General features: G+C 35.0%; 1 protein-coding gene across 1 annotated transcript in view; it reads left to right on the forward strand.

Moving 5' to 3' along the window:
- The window catches only part of LOC121449229 (triadin-like), a 113,615-nt gene that overhangs the window by 58,605 nt on the left and 32,873 nt on the right, over positions 1–22,137 (forward strand). The window contains exons 3-4 of the mRNA XM_041653532.1: positions 6,667–6,828; positions 7,869–7,901. Coding sequence (XP_041509466.1) covers positions 6,667–6,828; positions 7,869–7,901 — 195 coding nt within the window. The remainder of the gene's footprint in view (positions 1–6,666; positions 6,829–7,868; positions 7,902–22,137) is intronic.

Below are 22,137 nucleotides of genomic sequence, written 5' to 3' on the forward strand. Positions count from 1 at the left end.
ATAATGGTCACTAATATTTGGAATCATAGTGAAATGAATTGATCTGCATCACATCATCATCATGAGTAAGCAATTGTTTTCAATGTTTTTGAGACACAACCCTGACCCTGTCTTTAGTAGACATAGTTCAAAGACAAGTAGAGTGAGCAAATACCCAAAAATTCTCTCAATCTTTCTATCATAAGTTGTAATTTTGATATTTTAGTTAAACTTGCAACTGAATACAGCAGAGAAGTAAAATTATATTGTTCTGCTCAAGGGTCAACATTTTAACATGAAAGAAAGAGCTGTGAACACTAAAAACAAAGATTACAAACCCCATGTTCTAAAATCTTATTTTGAAATAGTGCATGCAGCTTGTGGGCATTTGTTGATCTGTGGTTCCTTCTCTTCAAAAAGTTCAAGGTTATGGAAATTCCATGCAGGAAAGCCTTTGCTAAGTGTTTTAGTTTTGAAATATTATTTGCAATGGAAGTTAGACTAAGTAAGTGGCTAATTGCAGATAAACACAGAAAAAAATATAAGCTGTTTTGAACATTTTCCTTCTTGGCAAAAGAAACTCTCTGGATCTGGAGGAATGGATTAGTGGTTAAGATCACCTGTTCCTCTTACAGAGGACTCGAGTTTTGTTCTCAGTAACCATGTGATGTCCCACAACTATCCCATTAGGCATGCTAATTGGAGGGTGACTGACACCTCCCTTTGACCTCCAAGGATTCTAGGTATGCCAGTGGTGCACCTACAATACACATAGACAAAAATCTCATACACAAAATAAACAAAGCTTTCAAAAAAAGAGAGATATAGTAAAACATCCAAATGAAATACACATGTGTACTTATGGATAGAAGGATCTGGGGCAAGCCTCTACCTAGGGTATATATATGACCATTTGACACATTGGAACAGAATGACAGAGAATTTTCAAGTGAATATAAAGAATAACTAAAATTTGTAAATGTTTATGCTCACTGGAAAGCAGGACATTGATTTTCAGTTTTGTTACTATCACCAGGTTGAAATAGATTCTTAAAATTCTTTCTGTTACATAGTTTGGGCGTAGTGGAAGTGAGGAAGCTATTGACCTATCTGTAAATCAGGAGACAGGGGAGTGGACTGTTTGGCCTTTGAAGGGACCAATATAGTTGTTCACACATGTTATTAGTGATCTCCTGGCATCTATGCTTGGTTAGGGACAGCAGCTATGCCTGAAAAAGGACAGCTCTGCCAGATTTTCCATTGTCTTCTCCCACTTCTGAGTAAAGTGCATATTTAGCTCATGAAGAGGAACAGCAGCTTATGCTGAGAATTACCACTGCTACTGAGCATGGCGACTGAAGGTCACAGGAGTAAGGCAATTAGAATTTACGGTCATGAATTTCCTCTCATCCCTTGTGAGCTGTGATTGCCTTGCTCCCTCTACCATCTATCTTTCGTCTAGTTCTGATTTCAGACACCAATACAACATACAGATAGCTGAACTACTCATAGACTGCGAGTTATATAAAATCACATCCAAATTAGACATCCTGTATCTTTGATGCACAGTCATTTTGCTTTTGTACTCAAACCCTAAATGACACTCTGGGAGACAAAAGGGTTGTATGTAATATTCAATCTATTTGTGTCTAAAATTTCCTTATTTATCTTGGCATATAGGATTTCAATTCTATCCCCTTTTGACTCTAATATTTTATCTCCTTTCTTCCCTCTTTTATCATTATATTTTTAATTAATTATTTGCTCTCTGAGTCATGAATTTCTCTAATATACCCACAGTCCACTATTAATAGTCTGACTACCTGGTAACAAAATTAGAAGACTGAAGAAATCATAGTGTAAAATATATGAATATCCCTGTATTCTTCTTAATATCCTGGATATTGATATTGCCATTTTCCTAGTTAGGATTATTATTGCTGTTAGGAAACACCATGAACAAACGTTTGTTGGTGGGGAAAGAATTTATTTGTCTTACACTTCCACGTCTTAGTTCATCAGTGAAGGAATCAGGACAGTAACTCAGATAGAGTCAGAACCTACAAGCAGGAGATGCAAGGATTTTTGGATGGGTGCTGTTTGTTTGTTCATTCTTAATGGCTTGCTCAGCCTTCTTTCTTAGAGAACCCATCACCTACAAAGAGCTGGATCATTTCCCATCAGTTGCTAATTAGGAAAATACCCTACAGGCTGGCCCACAGCCTGATCTTATGGATGTATTTTCTCTATTGAGCTTTTCTCCTTTCTAATGACTCTAACTTGTGTCAAGTTGACACAAAACTAGCTAGCACAGTCATTTCTGTTAGCTAAGATTTCCCCTCAAGCAATGATTAAATTGCTCTGGCCTAGGCCCCAGTGAAAATTGTTAAAATTCTTTAGCTGGTTTTTAAGAGGCATATGAAATATTTAATTTTCTGTATTTTTCCAAGATTTATCATTTAAATCTGTTTATTTTCTTATCATAACTCTACCTCATTCTGTTTAATAATTATCTTGTTACATTTTTATTTTTTTAATTCATGAGTCCTGTAAGAGGAAAATACTGTCTTTATTTAATTCTCTTATTGTTCTTGAATAATTATTGAAATTGATAAACAAATAGAAAAATACTTTATATTCCTGTTTTCTCTGAGTAGACAAAAATATCATATGTCCATTAGGGCTTATATAAAATGAATCTTCTCAATAAGGTTAAAATTAGAAGAGTATTAATCAACTGTATTGAACTGTGTCCTAAGCAGTATTGTTTGGAAGTACAGATCACACAATCCATAGAATTTCAATCTATATACTAAGTTACTTTATAGACACTGAAATACTCAGAACTGTTCTAGGACAAGGAATCAAGCCAAAAACAGAATGAAAAGATGTATCATTTGCTATGTATTAGCCTGACCTTGTGATGATAGATGATAGAAATTAATATTGGAAATTAAGTAGAAAAGAAGAAAAGTATGATGTCATCACATTTCCTTGAATATATTGATCATTTTTCCAGTTTGAGCTTAATTTTCAATTTGAAAAGAAACAGACAATCAGAAATCTGTGGAAAAGGTGTTTGACTCTACTGTGGTAATGAAGATTAAGGGTAGTAATACCTCTTTGAAACCAACGAAAATACACAAGGCTAGTGGTCCATCATATGGGAAAGTGTGATAAAATTACTACACTTAATAAGCTTTTTCAACAGCATTTGACTGAATATCACACTGCTAAAGACACAATTTGACAGTGCATGTAAAAACAACACAACACCTACACTTAAAGCTCAGGAAACATTTTGGAAAATGTGGAGAAAAGGTTGTAAAAACAAAAAACAAAATAAACAAACAAAAAAATGTAAATTTTATACTTATTTCTTTTTAAATATCTAAGCACAATATTGTTGACACTAGAAATTCCACTGTCCAAAGTCTCACAGGACAAATGAATCCACAGGGAGGCTATTTAATTCCATTGCGTTTTGTTTAAGATGAGTTTTAATTATATTGAGAATCATACATGAGTACCATTGCTGCATCATTATCATGCCTTCCTTCTTCCTTCCAACTCTTCTGTACACCCACTTCCTCAACAATTCACAACCTCTTTGGTTGTTATTATATATACACACAAAATCACATTTACACTCACCTATATACGTACATACAAATACAGCTTATTAGTACGTTTAATGTTGCTTATATGTGTGTATGCTTATGACAGACCACATGCGATTTGAAAATCCACTAGGGGACATGTCCTAGTGAAGACTGATTTTCCATTCTCTGCCATCATCAGTTGCCTGTAGCTTTTCACCTAGATGTAGGACCTTGCAAAATTTTTCTGATCCTCCTTCGCATGTCAGCTTGTGATATCACTGGTCAGATCTCGTTTATGGAATAATACTCTTGAGATTTCATGGACTTGTATTTCCTGTCACAAATAGAAGGCACGATCCCATAGTAGCCAACCTGATCCTCTCTGTTTGTTTGTTTGTTTAAAACCTTTCCATCTCCTCTTTTCCAACCTGCTCTCTGAGCCTTATGTGTAGGTGCTGTATTACAAATTTATCAATTATGGCTGAGCACTGTATAGCCAGATGTTCCTTGAATTTTGATTATTTCTTGATTTCTGTAATAGTTTCTATCTAATGCAAAAAGAAGCTTCTTTGATGAGAAGTGGGAACTGCACTTCTTTGAGGCTATAAGAATAAATATTTAGAATTCAGTCGGGGTTACACTGGTTTGGGAAACTGGAAGTAGTAGGTTTCTCCTCTAAGTTCAAAAGCCTCACCAGGCACAGGAAATTGGCTCAACTATAGGGTCAGGCATGAATTTCCTCCTCTAGTTTATTGATTCAAATCCCACCTCTGTATTTTATGCCAGTCATAGATCTGAGCATTTTAGAATATCTTGCCCTTTTGGCCATTGTCATGGTTCCTTGGAGTTACAGTTGGACATAAATTCATAGTCCATTTTTAAACTGAGTCTTTTGTTCTGAGTCTTGATCCTTTTTTTTTTGAGTTTTTTCTATATTCTGTATATTAATCTTCTATCAGATGTATAGCTGGCAAGGATATTATGATCGGAGTGTGTCTATGATCTCTTTTATGATTTTTTTATCAATGTACCATAATTACAGTACATTTCTTTTATGTGCTGGTTCTTTTTTCAATTTTTAAAATATTATTTGCTTAAATATTTAGCTACTCTACACTATCTTCAATCACAGGTGCTCTATCTTCTCCTCGATCCCCCTACTAGTAAGCTTTCTGCCTGTTTTCTTCTCCACCTACTGAGTTTTCCAATTCTATCTTCATCTCAAGTTCCCTTCAATAGTTCTATCTGAAGTCAGTGTTCATACTCTGAATTGTCTTTGTCCTTTTATTTAGTCATGTATTTGTCTTTTTTTTTTTTTTTGTACATCCCCTGGTCATGTATTTCTATCATCTGTAGATGGTGGCACTGAACATCGTGACTTTAATACCATCCATCCTTTGGTGCTTTCAAGTTCCTAATTCAAATAGCACATATCTGTTATTGATCAGATAGAAGTAGCTACACCTACGCATCATGGCGGGTGTGTAAAAAGGCTAAATCTCAACCACTTCTCTACTTCATTCTCCCCACAACCTAGACCAAACAAAAAGAAGCTGACGGTATTTGCCTCCAAGCCTCCTCCATCACAAGAAGATGCCATTGCTCCACCTCCAGTGTCACTCACAAAAACTGTAAAATTACATAAGCAAGATGCATACTTGTTTTAACATATCGAATGCTACTTTCCATTCTGTCTCCATTTGTTCAATCAGTTTCTTTTTAAAGCCTAGGGTTCTTTCTCCCTCACATGCTAGGGCCAAAGTAGAAGCATTTACACATGTGCCCTGAGGTGCACCACTGAAGGACATCATGAGCTGCTGGCATGTTACAAGCACTTCTCCCTGTCTTCAATTCACCATGATCGCCCACCATCTAGATGATTTTGTTTGGCCTTTCACTGTCTGCTTGTTTGTAGCCTGAGATCATTTTCAGCCTCAGTACTAAATCTATTCAAACCTCCCATTGACTTCCTATCTTAATCAGAGTGAAAGCCTGATTTTGGAACACTTAACCTTTAGGTGATATGATACGTTCATTTATTTCTGATCTCTTAGATATATGAAAGGGAGAAGATTGTTTGAAAAACAAAACTTGTTTTTAAAATTCAGAAAAAAAAACCTCTAAAATTTAATTGCATATCAATGAAAGCCCAGGTGCAATTTACGCTGTATTTCTACATAATCACTCAAGCAGTTATTAGAAACTAGTTTTCCAACTTCAGAGAAATTTTTATATGATCAGAACAACTTTTATGAACCCCAGTGTTTGTTTATATTTTTCTTATTTAAGCTCTCAATTTATAAGTTTAAAAAAACTTTCAAGACACAATAATAGTATTATTTATAGGTTTCAGTTTTGTCTAATTCTTTTATTGAAGTTACTAGGAGATTAAGTTTAAAGAATTTATGTTTAAAGTTTTTTAAGGTACTAGAATTTAAAAAAAATTTAAATTTAATAAACTTTGCTTAATTTGACAAAGATCGCAAACTTGATAATGCCACGGCTTTTTCTAATAATTTAAAAATTATAAAACTAATATAAGAGAGGGAGAGAGAGAGAGAGAGAGAGAGAGAGAAGGAGAGAGAGAGGAAAAATCATCTTAAATCACCCATAACAAGTATAGACAAATTTCTAGGCCTTGTTTGAAGATTTACATGGTTATCTCATCCATGATGCAGTGTTTTGTGGATCAATGACTATTTCAATCTTCCTGAACAACTGTAACTTGATTTTTAATACTCGTGGAGTGAAAACACATTATTTATTTTAATATTTTTTCACCCCTTGATTTCATTTACTTTATAGTCATTACTAAAGTAATCTTCTTTTTGGTATTTCTATAATGCTTAGAACCAGATGTTTTATATTACTTTTCTTTGATATATATCAAATATACATGTGTATGCATATATACATATTTCTCTTATGTAATATGCATTTATATACTATTCTATTAATATACTATATCAGAATATGTTTTCCATTGTTGAACAAAAAAGTAGCCTAGAGATATTTATGAAAATCATCTTTTCCTAGGTTCCCTTGTTAATGATCTATGTTTTTCCTTTGTTTTCATGTCTTTTAGCAAGCTCTATTGCCAAGATTGGTTCAGATCCTCTAAAATTCGTAAATGATGTTGTGGATGAAACGACTGACTGGATCTATGGCTTTTTTGCTTTGCTGTCTGACATCATCTCATCTGAAGGTGATGAAGAAGACGAGGATGCAGACGAGGACATTGATAAAGGTACCCAAGGCACAGAGTTGCATCTAACAGCTATGAGTGGAAATTGGGCATACTTGGCATTGGCTGGGTGAGGACTTTGCCCAAATGAGCACTAGGGCAGGCTAAACTAAAATGGACACACTTCTGAGTACAAAAAGCACCCCAATAAGCTGCCAAATAGAGTAAATCACTCTCCATTTGGCTTTAATCTTATAGTTTATCTGCCATTATGGAACAGATATCAAAATTAAATGTTGCTATTAGAGTGGCATTATAGCTGGGAATCTTAATATAAATGACTATAAAACCACAATAGATTTTCCACTTACAAGTTTATTTGAGACAGAGTAGCTATTTTTCCAGTCCATGTCTAGGAGGATTGAAACAAAAATATTAAAACCAACAATCACGTCTTTTGTACTTATAAGTCACAGTAATATTCAAATGATGATAACCAATCTTAATAAAAGCCCAATAAAAACAGAAATTGATCGACTCAAATGGAGATCCAGAATGGAAAGATACATTTTAAATATTATACAAGTAAGCAACACACATACAATAAACAAAGTAAATGGAAGAGCAGGCTGTATATAAGGTGGCATTTAGAGGATTTACAAAGAGGAAGTACATTGATCCAGTCTGTTAAATGACATTCAAAAAAAAATGGTTACTCTTACTCATCCAAGATTATCTATTCAGTCATACCCAACAGGAAAATTATTGCTATTAGAAACCCTTTTATGACTTTGTCTGAATTTATTTCTGTTTTGGCCCTGTGAGAAGTGACAATAAATAGAGAAAATTGAAATTAATATGATGCATGAGCTATAATGCAGTAACTTGAAGCACTGCCGTAATTTCATTGAACCCATAAAGTGAAGCCATCTTAAGTGAATACATATAAACAAAGCAGGTACTTTGGAATTTAGGTAGCAAAGTCTGCAAGAATCATGACTATTGAAAGCAATATCTTGCAAAAAATGTGTAAATAGAAAAACATGTGTAAATAGCAAATTCCTGCTACCAGTTATGCTAATTTTCTATTTTTCTTGATTTAGGAGAAATAGAAGGACCTCCCTTAAAAAGAAAAGGTTAGTTTTGTTCATTTTTCCACATTTTCTTTCTTTTTATATATAATATTGATTTCTAGCATAACATAGATGCTCCTCACTTGTATTGTTACTTAACATGTTTCTTATATGCAGGTTCGCTTAACAGCAAGAGTGTGTAAAGCTCATAGTTAGTAAGAGCTGCTGAACCCCCAGTGAGCTCATTCAAATATTTTTGAGTTGCATTTTTAGTGGAGGGCTTTGTCAGGGTGCTTGTCTACCTCTGTCTGTATACAGATCAATGTAGGTTGAGATTTCTTCAATGACAGAGAATTCTGTTGTGAAAATGGTCTAGAAACAGATAGTGCCCTTATCTACTTTTATTATAATCAGCTTTGCTGAGTTTAAATATTTATGCTCTTTGCTTTTCTTAATTTACTGTCAACATTTTGTATCTCAAGTAGTGACAAGAGTATATACTAGCCATCAGAGTATGGACTATATGATCTTGGGGGACAAAGTCATATCAGTAAATGTACACATTGGTCATTACCAAGGGAAGAAGTTGCTTGGTGTGTGTGGAAATGATATGTCATTTCCTTGTATGGAAAACTAGGGTTTCTATGACTGAACTTAGTTGGGAGCAAGGACGTTTCCAACCAATAATAGGAAACATCCCTGGAAATGGTGGTGAAAACCAAGGTTATTGAGGTGAAAACCTCAGTACACTTGTTGTGAGTAAAAACTAGTCACTGCTTGATTCTACTAGAGTTGTTAAGTTGCCAGTGCACATACATATTTGAATACCGTTGAATTATCTAGCCAGTATAAGTTACTCTCCAAAGACCACCATGGGTTCAACAGGGGTACTGAATGTAGTCCATATGTCCAGTCCAGACTGACATGTGAGTGAGCAGGCAGAGCAGGGGGTCAACACCATACTACTTGGAGGGAAATCAGAGTCTTTGATTTCCACCACCGTGAAAGGAACTGAACCAGTGAGGTTCCAGTGAGGCAAAGCCATCCTGAAACAAATTTGATTTTGAAGCGCTAGAAGGAGAAAGGACATTATTCTCACCTCAAAATTTGGAGGAGAATTTCAAAATTCAGGTCAAAATTATGTTACCAAGTTCAGGGTTTGAAAATCTAGATTGATTTGTAAACTTTGTGAGGACCTAAAGAGGGTCTTTCCAAGGCTGCTGATACTTAATAGCTGCTTACTAGGCCATAGTCAGATTTCTGGCTAATGAACTATGAGTAAATGATAAGTAATGCACGTATCTGTTTTACTTGTATGCAGAGAGAGAAAATAAAGTGGAAATTTTTTCCTTACTTATAAATTGAATTACCAATTGTATCTTAAAGTCATATTCTACCCCTATATAAAAATATATACTCTTTAGTAAAATTTCTCTCCTTTCTGATTTGACTTTCCCATTGTGATTACTTTAAAAAATAACTTTTGAGAAAGTATCAGCATATAGGAAAGATGCACAAAGTTGTTTAAAGATTTTTCCTGCCATCAGTGCCTTGATTCCCCAAATCAACACCAACAATCTACCCAGTAATTTTTAGTCAGGAAAATCTAAGGGATTTATATATCCTAATAATTTGAAGTATTCCATATTCAAAAGTAGGAACATAATTGACTTTAAGTTCAGAAGTCATTTTTTTTTTTTGGTAGCCTAGGATGATAATCTCCTGACATGAACCAATTGATTTCTATCCATATAATGACTGCATTAACATGATTTCCAACTCATATATATTCACTGTTTAACCATTATTCTACTTAACCCAGACCATGGTGTATTTTCTTTGATTTCCCTGTGTCTTCCTAAAACATCTTATTTAAATAACTTAAAAGTGTATTTCTATTTGCCCTTATATTTATGTTCTTACCAAAATAAAAAGAATTCTATCACCTTGTCATTTATGGGTGAATCTTGCAATTCTAATTTGATTCAGAATAATGGTCCAGTCAGCTAATCTGAAGGTTACAGAAATTGATTATTAAGCAGGTCATTAAAATGGATGAAACTTTTGGATGCTATTCCATGACTTGTGTTGCTATGTATAAATATACCTTAGGGCATGTCATGTAGCACCTAGTGTCTTTATATGCTAGATACATATTTATTTTCAACTGTCCAAATTTAAAATATTTTGCTGTTTTACAAAACATTACATAATGAGCATTTAAGTTACTAATTCATGAGAAAAGTATTTTTATTATGTAGTTCTGCAAAATAATTACCTATGTAAGTCAAATATTATATAAAGTTACATTTTGTATCCTTTGGTTGTCTAATACCATCTTGCTGAACATCTTATACAGGAGTGTGAACTGTGGCTATGTTCATTCACATCACTTTGCTTTCTAAGAACAGGCAATTGTAGAGAGCTGTAAGTGAAATAAGTACCATGCACATGCTTTGTTAAAACTTGTCTGCCTAAAAATATACTAATATTTATAATAGCAGTAGATCAGTTTTGCAAAATAAAGTGTTATCTTTTGGTGTATTTCCAATTTTCAAGAACGTCAACCAAAAAACATTAAAGTTGAGGGCCTCTAGCACTGTGTAATGTGTCAATTGGGTACATGAGAGCTTAGTTCTTATATAATTTGATGTTCCGGAGTCAGTGACCTAGTAGAGTCATGTGGCAGACGCAATGACTTTTCATTTATTTTTAAGAATCAGAGTCTTCTAAATTTGAATTTCAAAAATTTTATTTTTCAGTTATTTTCAATATTTATTTTTAGAAAATCATGAAATATATGCACTTTGAAACAATCAAAGCAGGGGAGTTTAGTGACATGAATCATATCCTAGGTAAATGGGAAGTTTTTAAGGACAGCCCAACTTTAAAATAGATATTGAAGAAGGAGGGGAAGGGAGAAAAACAAACAAACCAAAGGTATATATTAAATAAATCTATGAAGGTCACATTTCTTTAATTTCTACAGATTAGTTCTTAGATTCCTATAGATCTGTTCAAAATAAAATAAACCTTACCTCATTAAATTTTATTATGAAATACTTTATCTAATTATGAGGAAAACCTCCTTTCAATTCATATAAAGTATCATTGTTCTTATTGTCATTGGAATAATGACAAAATAATTATACATTATATGTGAGAACAGCATTATGTGTACATATGAATATGTAACTTTACTATTATATATCTTATTTTTATTACTTATGAGTTTATTCCCCTAGTCAAAACTTATAAAATTATATGTTGTCAGACAGATAAATAAACTGTATCCAAATTTATCATGGTAATTAACAAAAATATTTTAACTGTCTGTTTTTCTACTTAGACATGTATAATTAATTCCCAAAGTAAGATATCAAGGTTTGATATTCTTTATATATATTACAGAAATTTATACAATGTATGTATGTAGATAAGTATGTATATATATGTGTGTATTGAGACAGAGTCTCACTTTGGAGGCCTGGATGGCTTGAAACTCACAGAAACCTTCCTGCCTCAGCCTCCCAGATGATTAGAGTAAGATGTGCACCACTATGCCCATTTGCTAACTTTCAACATCTTACATTTATCTTCATAAATAACTAAAAGTGATCATGACTTACGAAATTTATTGTTTTGTCATTTCTCTCAAATTTTGAACAAAAATTTATGAATAAAAATAAAGTTAAATTATATATGTGTGTAATTTTTGCAAAAACAAAAAATTGATCTCAACAACATTTTTCAACACAAAATTAGTTTTGTCTATTAGCTAACATGGGTAATATTTCTAATAAATGAGCATCAACTCCAAAAATAAGGCTAAATATGATCAAGAAAGCATATAAAATTACATAGGAGAACACAAAATAGTGTTAAATTTTACAATACATTTATTTCCATTTCTGAGCTTATTATAAAAGGGTCAATTGTGTGAAAGCAGTAGACATAATGATAGTTAAATGAAGAGGTGGACAAAGTTGCCCTGTTTTCAATTATTCACAAAATAAGTAATTCTGGAGGCAAAGTCATAAATATTTTTAAAATTATATGGAGTTTTGGTTTATTTCAACATAAATTTAGTTGTACATAAAGATTTTTAACATTCATATTATTAAAAGTAAAGACAAAAGACTAAATTTATTGATAAGTCATATTTCATTCAAGCCCCAAATTACATTTATCTAAAGACTCATGAGCTAATTTAAAAAATTTCTCTAAAATAGTTTCATTAATTAGTTCATTTAATTTATTTTATTGTTTAAAATTTAGTGTGCACATTTGTGCATGTATGTATGTATGTATGTGTGTGTACATGTGAATGTGTATGCCCTCAGAATCCAGATGAGGGTTTTTTATCTACTGGAGTTGGAGTAACAAGTATTATGGGATGCCTGGCATAGGTAATGGAAACTGAATCAGAACCCTATGTTAAACACAGTTAATATTCACTAACTGCTAAGTAATCTTTCTAGCTGCTTATGGTCTAATTTTAAAGCCCCATTAATCTAAAAAAGAAATGACATTTGATATAATTTCATTTTTGATAGAAAATTGTGAAGACTTATAACATATTCTTATATCTTGAGGTTAATATAAGATTTATGATAAAATATGAAAAGAAATTTAAAATTGTTATTATATATAATTTCTTCTAAATCATATGATAGAATTTTTTAAAATTCCAAGAATAAAATTATGCTCACATTAAATTAAACTTTTGTGTGAGTAGAATTAAAAATTAACTGTGAAAAAATTTCAAAGTGTTAAAAACTGATTCTAAAATACATATACACATTAAAAAATAATTAACATTTGGAGACTAACAACTAAATTTTAAAGGTAGTACAGTATTTTATTTTATTTCATTTACATTTTAAGTTTTGGAAATTTCTGAGACAAGTTCTCATTTAGCTCAGTCTGTCTTTCAATTCACTGTGTGGTTGAGGATGACGTCATTGGATTTAGTAATGGATGTAGTAATTGGATGGGGTGTTCCCAGCACCCCGGCCGCCTGCACGGCTAGCTTATGCCCCGAAATAACAACACACAAACTGTATTCATTTAAACACTGCTTGGCCCATTCTCTTCTAGCCTAATTCTCACATATTAATTTAGCCCATTTCTAATCATCTGTGTGTAGCACCCCAAGGTGCGCTTACCAGGAAGATTCTAGCCTATGTCCATCCTGGGTCGGAGCTTCATCCTGGGAGCAGGGCATGGCGTCTCTCTCAGGCGTCTGCTCCAGAGAGGAGAGCTGTCGAGACTCTGCTCACTTCCTCTTCCTCCCAGCGTTCGGTTCTGTTAACTCCTCCCACCTATCCTCTAACCAATAAAATGGGCCAAGGCAATTCCTTTATTAGCCAATGACCTTCCTCCATCATTTCCCCTTTTTCTGTTTAAACAAAAAAAAGCTTTAACTTTAACATAGCAAAATTACATATAACAAAACAGTTATCAAGTAAAAGTTACAATAATCTTTATCATAACTAAGGAAAACTATAACTAACTATTCTTAACTCCATCAAAGACTCCAGAAAGATACAATACTACCTAAGCAAACAAGAAAAAAGCAACTTTTAAAACTCTAGAAATGACAGAGACATCTCGCTGCCTGGACAGTCACCCAAAGTTCCTCTGTACCGTTGGGGCATCCATTTTCACCCTTCAGGCCCATGCTATCCAGCAGAAATTTCCATAAAGCAGCAAAATTCAAAGTCAGTTCAGTCACTATCTGTTGTGTCATGCAGAATGTCTCGCAGACTCTTTCATGAATCAGGAACCCCGAAAGATCATCTCACCTTAGGCAAGTTCAGTAGTCCTCTCTCTGCGGGTTCTCTGTGTCCAGTTTATGCAATAGTCCAGGCAAGAGCAGTTTCTTGCCCAAATGGCTATCAAATTCCATAAGGATCCTCTTCGTTGCCCATCTTCCTCTTGAAGTAGATTGGTGCTGCCAGGAGCAGAGTGTCTCATTGTCATGAAAAGTCCTCAGTTATTAAAACATTAAATGTCCTATTCTGTAATCTTTGAAAGACATGAAGAATGTCTATCTAAAATATATCTACGCACATCTAGAAAATATTAACTAACATGACTACAAGCTTTACTATTATCGATGATTATCCATTAACAACCTATATTTCTTAATTATACAGTATATATTTAAATGAACTACACAATCACAATACCTTAATCAAAATCAGAAACACTTATATATATAACAAAATTGACCTTAAATCTCTATCAATAAAGCAAAATCTATACTAATGCAAATTATTCATATCTATATCATATCCCCCTTTAAATGTAAAAGAACATTTATAAACAATATGTGGGAACATGGGCGCAGTTTTTTCTCTCCAAACTGCTTCCTGCTGAATGGGGGCGTCATTAATTAGGTCTTTCATGGTATAACCTGTGTGCTAGTTTCATCTCAGTTGGCATTTGAGCAAAGCAATTTTCTGAAGATGTTCACAACAACACTTCAGGAGGGCGTGGTCCATCATACCAAATCGAATAGAAGAAATGAACAGCGTCTCATCCTCTGTGAAAACAAAATAAGAAACTCCTTTCCAAAGTATCATATCCTTAGATCCAAATTCAAAATATCTATGTTGGATTAGTTCAGCAGCATTTATAAATATATATCTTTTAGCATCTGTTGCTCCTTCCTCAGCATTCAAATAATTCAAAGAGAGCATAGTAGCATACAGTATCAAGATTCTCTGTGTATTTTCCATCTTTGTGCAGCTTTGTTTTAACCTCTATTTTGTTTATTTTTACTTTTAACTGTTTGCTTTTTGAGATAGGTTCTCTGTATCTTTGACCTGAAGTAACTCTGTAGAACAGGCTGTCTTTGAACTCTCAGAGATCCGCCTGTCTCTGCCTCCCAGGCATTGGGATTAAAGGTGTACACTACTACACCTTGAACTCACAGAGATCTGTTTGTCTCTGCCTTCTAGGCACTGGGATTAAAGGCGTGTGCTACCACACACAACAACTCTCTTCCTTTTTTTTTGTTAGTTTAAGAACTTTCAATTTTAGTCTGCATATATTTTTAACACACTTCAAACCATTTAGAAATTTTCTTTGTCTTTGAATCTCTCTTTACTGTATATCTCTCTTTTTCTGACTACATGAGTCTTTAATTTACCAAGCAATATCAGTAGGACTAAAGCCATGGCTTTGCCAGCTAGATCCAGTCCATTCCTTAGCTTTCCAGCCTCATGGCTGAGGTACTGGCTGTAGCCATGTTTACTGCTATAACTGTATGGCATTTCAAGGTCCCTGCCAGCAAGTGAGCTACAACAGACAACACTCAAGTCCTCTCTCTCGGTAGCCGGCCCTCCTGCCTCAAACAGTCAGAGCTTGCCCTGGAAGGATGGCCCAGAAAGCCGGCATTTTTAAATGGCACAGCTTTTTTCCTGCTATGGCTGAAAACCGAAAAGCATGCGTTCAGCTTTTTGTCAACACCATTTAAGTGTTTCGTGGCAGGAACTCTTAATGAGCTGCAGGGTTTTGCAGCTAAAGCTGAGTCAGGAAGCTTCTCTTAGAAGAAAGTGCATGCTTGCCTCTAACAAGCAGAGCGGACCCGAGAACACAGTGAGTCTAGTTGCCATCAATCAAATCGTAGCACTTTACTCCAAATGCTCTATTCAAAAGCTCTGTCTCCCGCAGGTGCCAGACAGAGATTGCAGTGGCGGCACAGCCCCAGGAAGTTGCGCTTTAAAATGACACAGCGTTTTTTCTGCTACTGTTGCCAAATCAGGAAATCTCTCTACAGCACGCCACCAACAAACAGCAAAAATCTGTGTTAAACTCTCTCTCCCTTATTTTTAAACCTTCTCAGGTTTTTTAAGTGGGTTTAGTCCATCACGTGGAGCGCCAACTGTAGTAATAAGGGCGGCGGTGCTGCGTTCCCAGCACCCCGGCCGCCTGCCCGGCTAGCTTTTGCCCTGAAATAATTACACGGACACTGTATTCTTTTAAACAATGCTTGGCCCTTTAGCTCTAGCACTTACAGGCTAATTCTCACATCCCGATCAACCCATCTCTAATAATCTGTGAGAACCGGTCTTACCGGGAAGATTCTAGCCTATGTCCATCCTGGGTCGGAGCTTCATGGCGCATGTCTGCCCAGGAGCAGGGCATGGGGCATGGTGTCTCTCTCAGGCGTCTGCTCCAGAGAGGAGAGCTGTTGAGACTCTGCTCACTTCCTCTTCCTCCCAGCGTTCTGTTCTGTTTACTCCTCCCACCTATCCTCTAACCAATAAAATGGGCCAAGGCAGTTCCTTTATTAGCCAATGACCTTCCTCCATCAATTGGATACTTCCATGATGTTTCTATTGTAGGCATGCGCCAACACCTTCTAATGGGGATTTTATTGTTTATTTCAACAATTTCAATAATCTTTAAGTTACAATACATAACTTTTTTAACTTATGAAGAATTTGGATAGTGTCTTCTAAATATTGGAAGCAATGTTGTTTTTAAAAGTATTCAAAAATTTGAAAGGAAAAATAAAAGAGATGATCATGGAGGCATGTGGGTATTCAGCTTCCTGGATGATCCTAGAGTCTAAGAGTTAGAAAATCACAGAGGCTTCCTTCTGTACCATGCTGTTCTGTCTCCTTCTCGACAGTCAGTATAACAGAGCATTGACATCCTTGCTGTGACTAAGCTAGTCATCCAATTAAAGTTTAAATTTTGGGTTTTTTTTTCCTTCAGGTGTTTTTAATATTCCAAGCATTGTGCTAGGTGGAATAAAGCATTTGTAGTCTTGCTTACAATATCTTCAAAAGTTGGTGTGGAAAACTTCTTCAATTTTTCAATAACTACAGTGAAATTATATGTGTTGTTACAAGTAGATGAGTGTGACTTACAAATAAATGGGATCTCCTGAACCAGAGAAGATTCTGTAAAGCAAAGGGCACAGTCAATAAGACAAAAAAGAAGCATACTCAACTGGAAAAGGCCTTCACCAACTCCACATCAGACAAAAGACTGATCTACAAAATAAATAAAAGACATAAGAAATTAGACATCAAAATTTCAAATAACCCAATTAAAAAATGGGGTACAGAACTAAACAGAATTCTCTACAGAAGAATTTCAAATGGCTGAAAGACACTTAAGCAAATGTTCAACATCCTTGCAATCAGGAAAATGCAAATCAAAACAACTCTGAGATACCATTTTACATCCGTCAGAATGGCTAAGATCAAAAACACCAATGATTGTTTATGCTGGAGAGGATGTGGAGTAAAAAAAAAAAAAACAAAAAACAAAACAAAACAAAAAACACTCCTCCGTTGCTGGTGGGAATGCTAACTTGTAGAATCACTTTGGAAATTAGTATGGCAGTTTTTCAGAAAATTGGGAATCAACCTATCTCAGGATCCAGCAATACCCAAAAGATGTTCAATCTTTCTACAAAGACATTTCTTTAACTATGTTCATAGCAGCATTAATAGTAATAGCCACAACCTAGAAACAACCTAGATGCCACTCAACCAAAGAATGGATAAAGAAAATGTGGAACATTTACACATTAGAGTACTACTCAGTGATAAAAAACAAACAAACAAACAAACAACAATGTCACCTTGAAATTTGCATGCAAATGGATGGAATTAGCAAACATTATTCTGAGTGAGGTAACCCAGACTCAAAAAAAAAAATGATTATAGTGTGTACTCACTCATAAGTGCATACTAGTTATTTGCAAAGGATATTGAGCCTATAGTTCATGAACCTAGAGAAGCCAAGTAACAAGGTGCACCCTAAGAAAAACATATATAGATCCACCTTGGAAGTCAAAATAGACAAGATTTCATGATGAAATTGGGAGCATGGGAGTGGGAGGAGAAGGGAGGCTGGAAGGGAAAGAGAAGGAGAGAAGGTGAGGGGGTGAGGAGAACTTGAGGGAAAAAGATAGATGAGATGGAGGAAAGCCAGAGATGAGAGCAAGGAAAGAGATATCTTGATACAGGGAGCCACGATGGGGTTAGCAAGAAACCTGGCTCTAAAGAAATTCCCAGGAATCCACAAGGATAACCTCAGCTAACCAGCTAAAACCCTAAGCAATAAAGAAGAGGGTACCTGAACTGGCCTTGCCCGGTAGTCAGACTGATGAATATCTTAAATATCACCATAGAACCTTCATCCAGCAACTGATGGAAACAGAAGCAGAGTCCAACATTAGAGCACTGTCCTGAGCTTCCAAAGTTCAGATGAAGAAAGAGAGGAATGAAAATTGGAGCAAAGAGGTCAAGACCAGGATGTGTATACCCACTAAAACAATTTACCCGAGCTAATGGGGGCACTCCAACTCCAACCAGACAGCGAAGGAAGTAGCATAGGTCCAAACTAGTCCTGTGAATTTTGTTGACAGTTGTATGCCTGGGGCAGACTTAGGGGCCACTGGCAGTGGCACCCTACTGCTTGTACTGGTATTTTGGGAACCTATTAGTTTTGGAGGGATACCTTTCTCATCCTGGATATAGTGGGGGGGGGGTTGGGTTTTCCCCAACGCAATGAGCCTTATTCTCTCTGTGGGGTGGGTGAAGTGGGGAGTAAGTGGAGGGAATAGGAAGAGGAGAGGGAACCTGGATTGGAATGTATAATGAAAAAAGATAGTTTGTCTACAAATCACAGTTCCAGAAAACTTAGAAAACAATGAGGACACTAAGAGAGACATACATAGGTCTAATCTACATGGGAAATGGAAAAAGACAAGATCTCCTGAGTAATTGGGAGCATGGGGACCTTGGGGGAATGTTGAAGGGAATGGGAGAGGCATGGAGAGGAGCAGAGAAAAATGTAGAGCTCAATAAAAATAAAAAATAATAAAATAACAACACCAAAAAAATAACTAGACCAATAAAACACAGTGTACCACATTAAATGAGTCACACGAAACTATCACTTACTGTTAACATACTGTCAAATGGCCATCTGAAGAGATTAATGATTAAATGGGCAAAATAGATTACAACTGAGATAATACATTTAAAGTATTACAGGTTGGCATTGATTAGGTGAAGGATGTATCTTATTGGAATATTTTAGACAGCTAAATTTTAATCCTTCAATTATTCAGAAATTCTCTAAGACCTAACAAAATTCATTCCCAGTGACAAAGACACAGGGTGGGGTGAAAGGAGGAAGAAGAAGAGAGATCCAGTCGTCATAAGGCATAGGCCTGTGAGTAATCTCTGTATTTTTCCAAAGTGAAGTATTGGCTCATAGCTAACTTATAGGATTTTCTCATATTCCCATACTAATATTTAAGGTTTCACTGACTAGATTAAGGAAAGTCACAAAATATATTTCTTTAGCATGTTTATTTTTAAATTTTGTACTAACACTTCTAAGTGCAATATAATGGAAATATTCATCTCCCTTTTTAAGTTCATTCCTACTAAAGCGTTGTCTATAATAAGTCTGTACAGAAGAGTGATCATTATAGCATTTATGTCCTTTCAAATATGTAATTTTAGAAGATAATGATAGTCTTTTAACAAGAAGTCATGTTTTATAACGCCTTTTCCTGACATCTAGCTTTAGTGTTAGAAAGGATAATTGTAGTCTTTCAGAACTAAGCACATTCAGAGTTCTGGAAGGGAAAAACTGGTCTTCACTTTTAGGAGCACAGTGACCTTATGGATTGCATACTTATTTCTTGCATTCAGAGAAAGCACCAGCAGCCCTCAGAATTATACATAATTTCCCTGCTCCCTGCATTGTTTACTTTTCTCACTACAGTAACCAAATACCTGTCAAGAGTCAGCTGAACGAAGGAAGGATTTATTTTGATTAAAATTGAAAGTGATGCAGTCCATCAGTAAGTAGGAAAGACACAATGCCAGTAATGTGAGGTGGCTGGTCACACCGTACCAGGAGTGAGGAAGCATAAAGAGACCTTTGTGTTTCGAGGAGTAAATTATATCTTCTTTAGAGTTGTGAATTGTCCTATAGCTCCTCAGATTGAACAGAGTTATCCAATAAGCTAAAATTTAATTTATTCCCTGTATTTTTTTCTTATTTTATTGATATCCACAATAGTTCTTTTCACTCAAATTATATAAGAAGGATCCAGAAAATGCCAGCACTATACACAGGCAAGGCATTTTGATTAGACTATCTAGAAGACTGTATCACAATGTTGGTAGTAAGACAGACAAACAAGTTAACATGCCAGAACTTTTATTGTGTCAATCTTTGTTGAAATATTCTGAGTTTATACTAGATTGAACATTAAATTGCTCTTCGAGCAGATGAGGGAGGGGGACTTGATCAGGGGAGGGGGAGGGAAATGGGAAGCGGTTGTGGGGACGAGGCAGAAATCCTTAATAAATAAATAAATTAAAAAAAAATCAGCCACCTCGAAAAAAAAATTAATAAACCAAAAAGAAGGTAGAATTACAAGGTGACTACACTAGTTAAAATCATGATCTCAGAATATTGTTCTAGGTATGCCCTTAGTAACATTATGAAATAGATACTGGTAAATCAAAGCTTAACTGTGTAAGTACGTCATGGTTTTCTTCACAATGTGTCTAGAACTTAATGCAGTGTTTGCCTTCTTTCTTCTGTACACTGATGAGATCTGTAATCATATGAGAACAAAGTCAAGAAAACTGATAGCAGGTTACAAATGGAAGAGGGGAAAAGGGTAGGAAATTCGAAGCAAGAGAAACAGTGATGAGTACCAGCATTATTTTTCCAGGCACTTGTAGATGTACTAAATGTGACTGTCGGAATTATAGAGTGTGTTAATTATTTTGTGGGTAACAAATCTAAATTCCAGCTCAAACTGACTTGAAGAAAAACTTGCAAGTTGTGAGGCTGAGGTAACTTCTAGAATGGTATGGGACATGTATTGTAATAAGGAAATCTGTCTCCAAAAAATCCCTCTCTTCATGCTTAGTGTAGTTAGTGGTCATGCAGGCTTTTTCCCCTTATGCAATTCTGGACATCAGAAGGTTGAGGTCCAGATCATTTTACCTAGTGACTCAAGAGGAGAACCTTTTTTTTATTTTTTCTCAAATATTTTTTGTAAGAAACTTCCATGAACTCTCATTGATTTGGATGGAGTAACACATTTTTGTTGGATCTGATCAGTTGAAAATAAAAAGGAGAGACAAAAGAGCAATAGCAATAGATATGCAACACCTATTCTCTGGAAGCCTGGGATCACCTTCCATAGGTATAAGACAGGGTAACACTGGCAGAACCACCTGTAGGCAGATGGGAATTCTGTGGAAACAGTGGTTTCCCCAGAAATGACAGCTGTCCACACATGTTCACTAATTATCTCAAACTTCCTCCTACAATGGATTTATGACATCAAAATCCCAATGCAGAGTCTTAAACAGATTACCTAGGGAGTGGGAGAGAAAATACATGGAATCAAGGAATTAAAATAAACTGATAAGTCTATAGTTTTCAAGATGCCCTAAATTGACTACAATTATACTTATAGAAAACAACCTGAACTCAGTAGGTTTTTTCTTTTAAATGTGCATATTGAATAATATATAAATTATATACCTTGATAAATGTAATTTTTAAAATGTAATATAAATAATTATGTATATATATATATATATATATATATATCTTCAATGAAAGAATTTAAATATTTTCAAACATGTTTCTGAGTCCTCTGTAGTGTAAAACCCCTACAGTCTAACAGGTCATTCTGTAGACAAGACACTTTGTGACTGTTGTAGACAATGAGGGGAAGAACTGAGGATAAGTGCTTTGTTTATATATTGTAAGAACTGTGTATAAACTTACTGAGGGAGGAAAAACCAAAACAAATTAATAGTAACATAGAAGCTAAATTAATACTGATGTCACATTGGCTGTGTCCACTGAAATTAATGATAGTGAACTCCTTGATTGAGCATTTCCAAAGTTTAAACATGATGGGAATAAACTCCATTGAACAGAACTAGTGTTATAAATAGAATATCTGTGTACTTTACATGCTATAGTTAAGTCATGTAACCCTAGTGAGTCTCAGTTTTCAGATCTGTGAGATAAAGTTGGTAGAATTACTGATAATCATTTCCATTCCGTTCCAGCAATGATGTTTTCTGACTCTGATTGAATCATTATGTCATACATTAATGACTTTATCAATAATTTCTTCCAGAACAAATTCTTACACTGCAAAGTATGGTCCATGACCAACAATTTGAGCATCATCTGGAAGCTACTGAGAAATCTGCATACATCTAGGTTGACTGAGTGAGAATCTGAATTTTAAGAAGATCCTCAGACA

This window comes from Microtus oregoni, unplaced genomic scaffold (genome assembly GCF_018167655.1).
Source record: "Microtus oregoni isolate MIOR12 unplaced genomic scaffold, Mior012 000006F_ref0000085, whole genome shotgun sequence".
NCBI lineage: Eukaryota > Metazoa > Chordata > Mammalia > Rodentia > Cricetidae > Microtus > Microtus oregoni.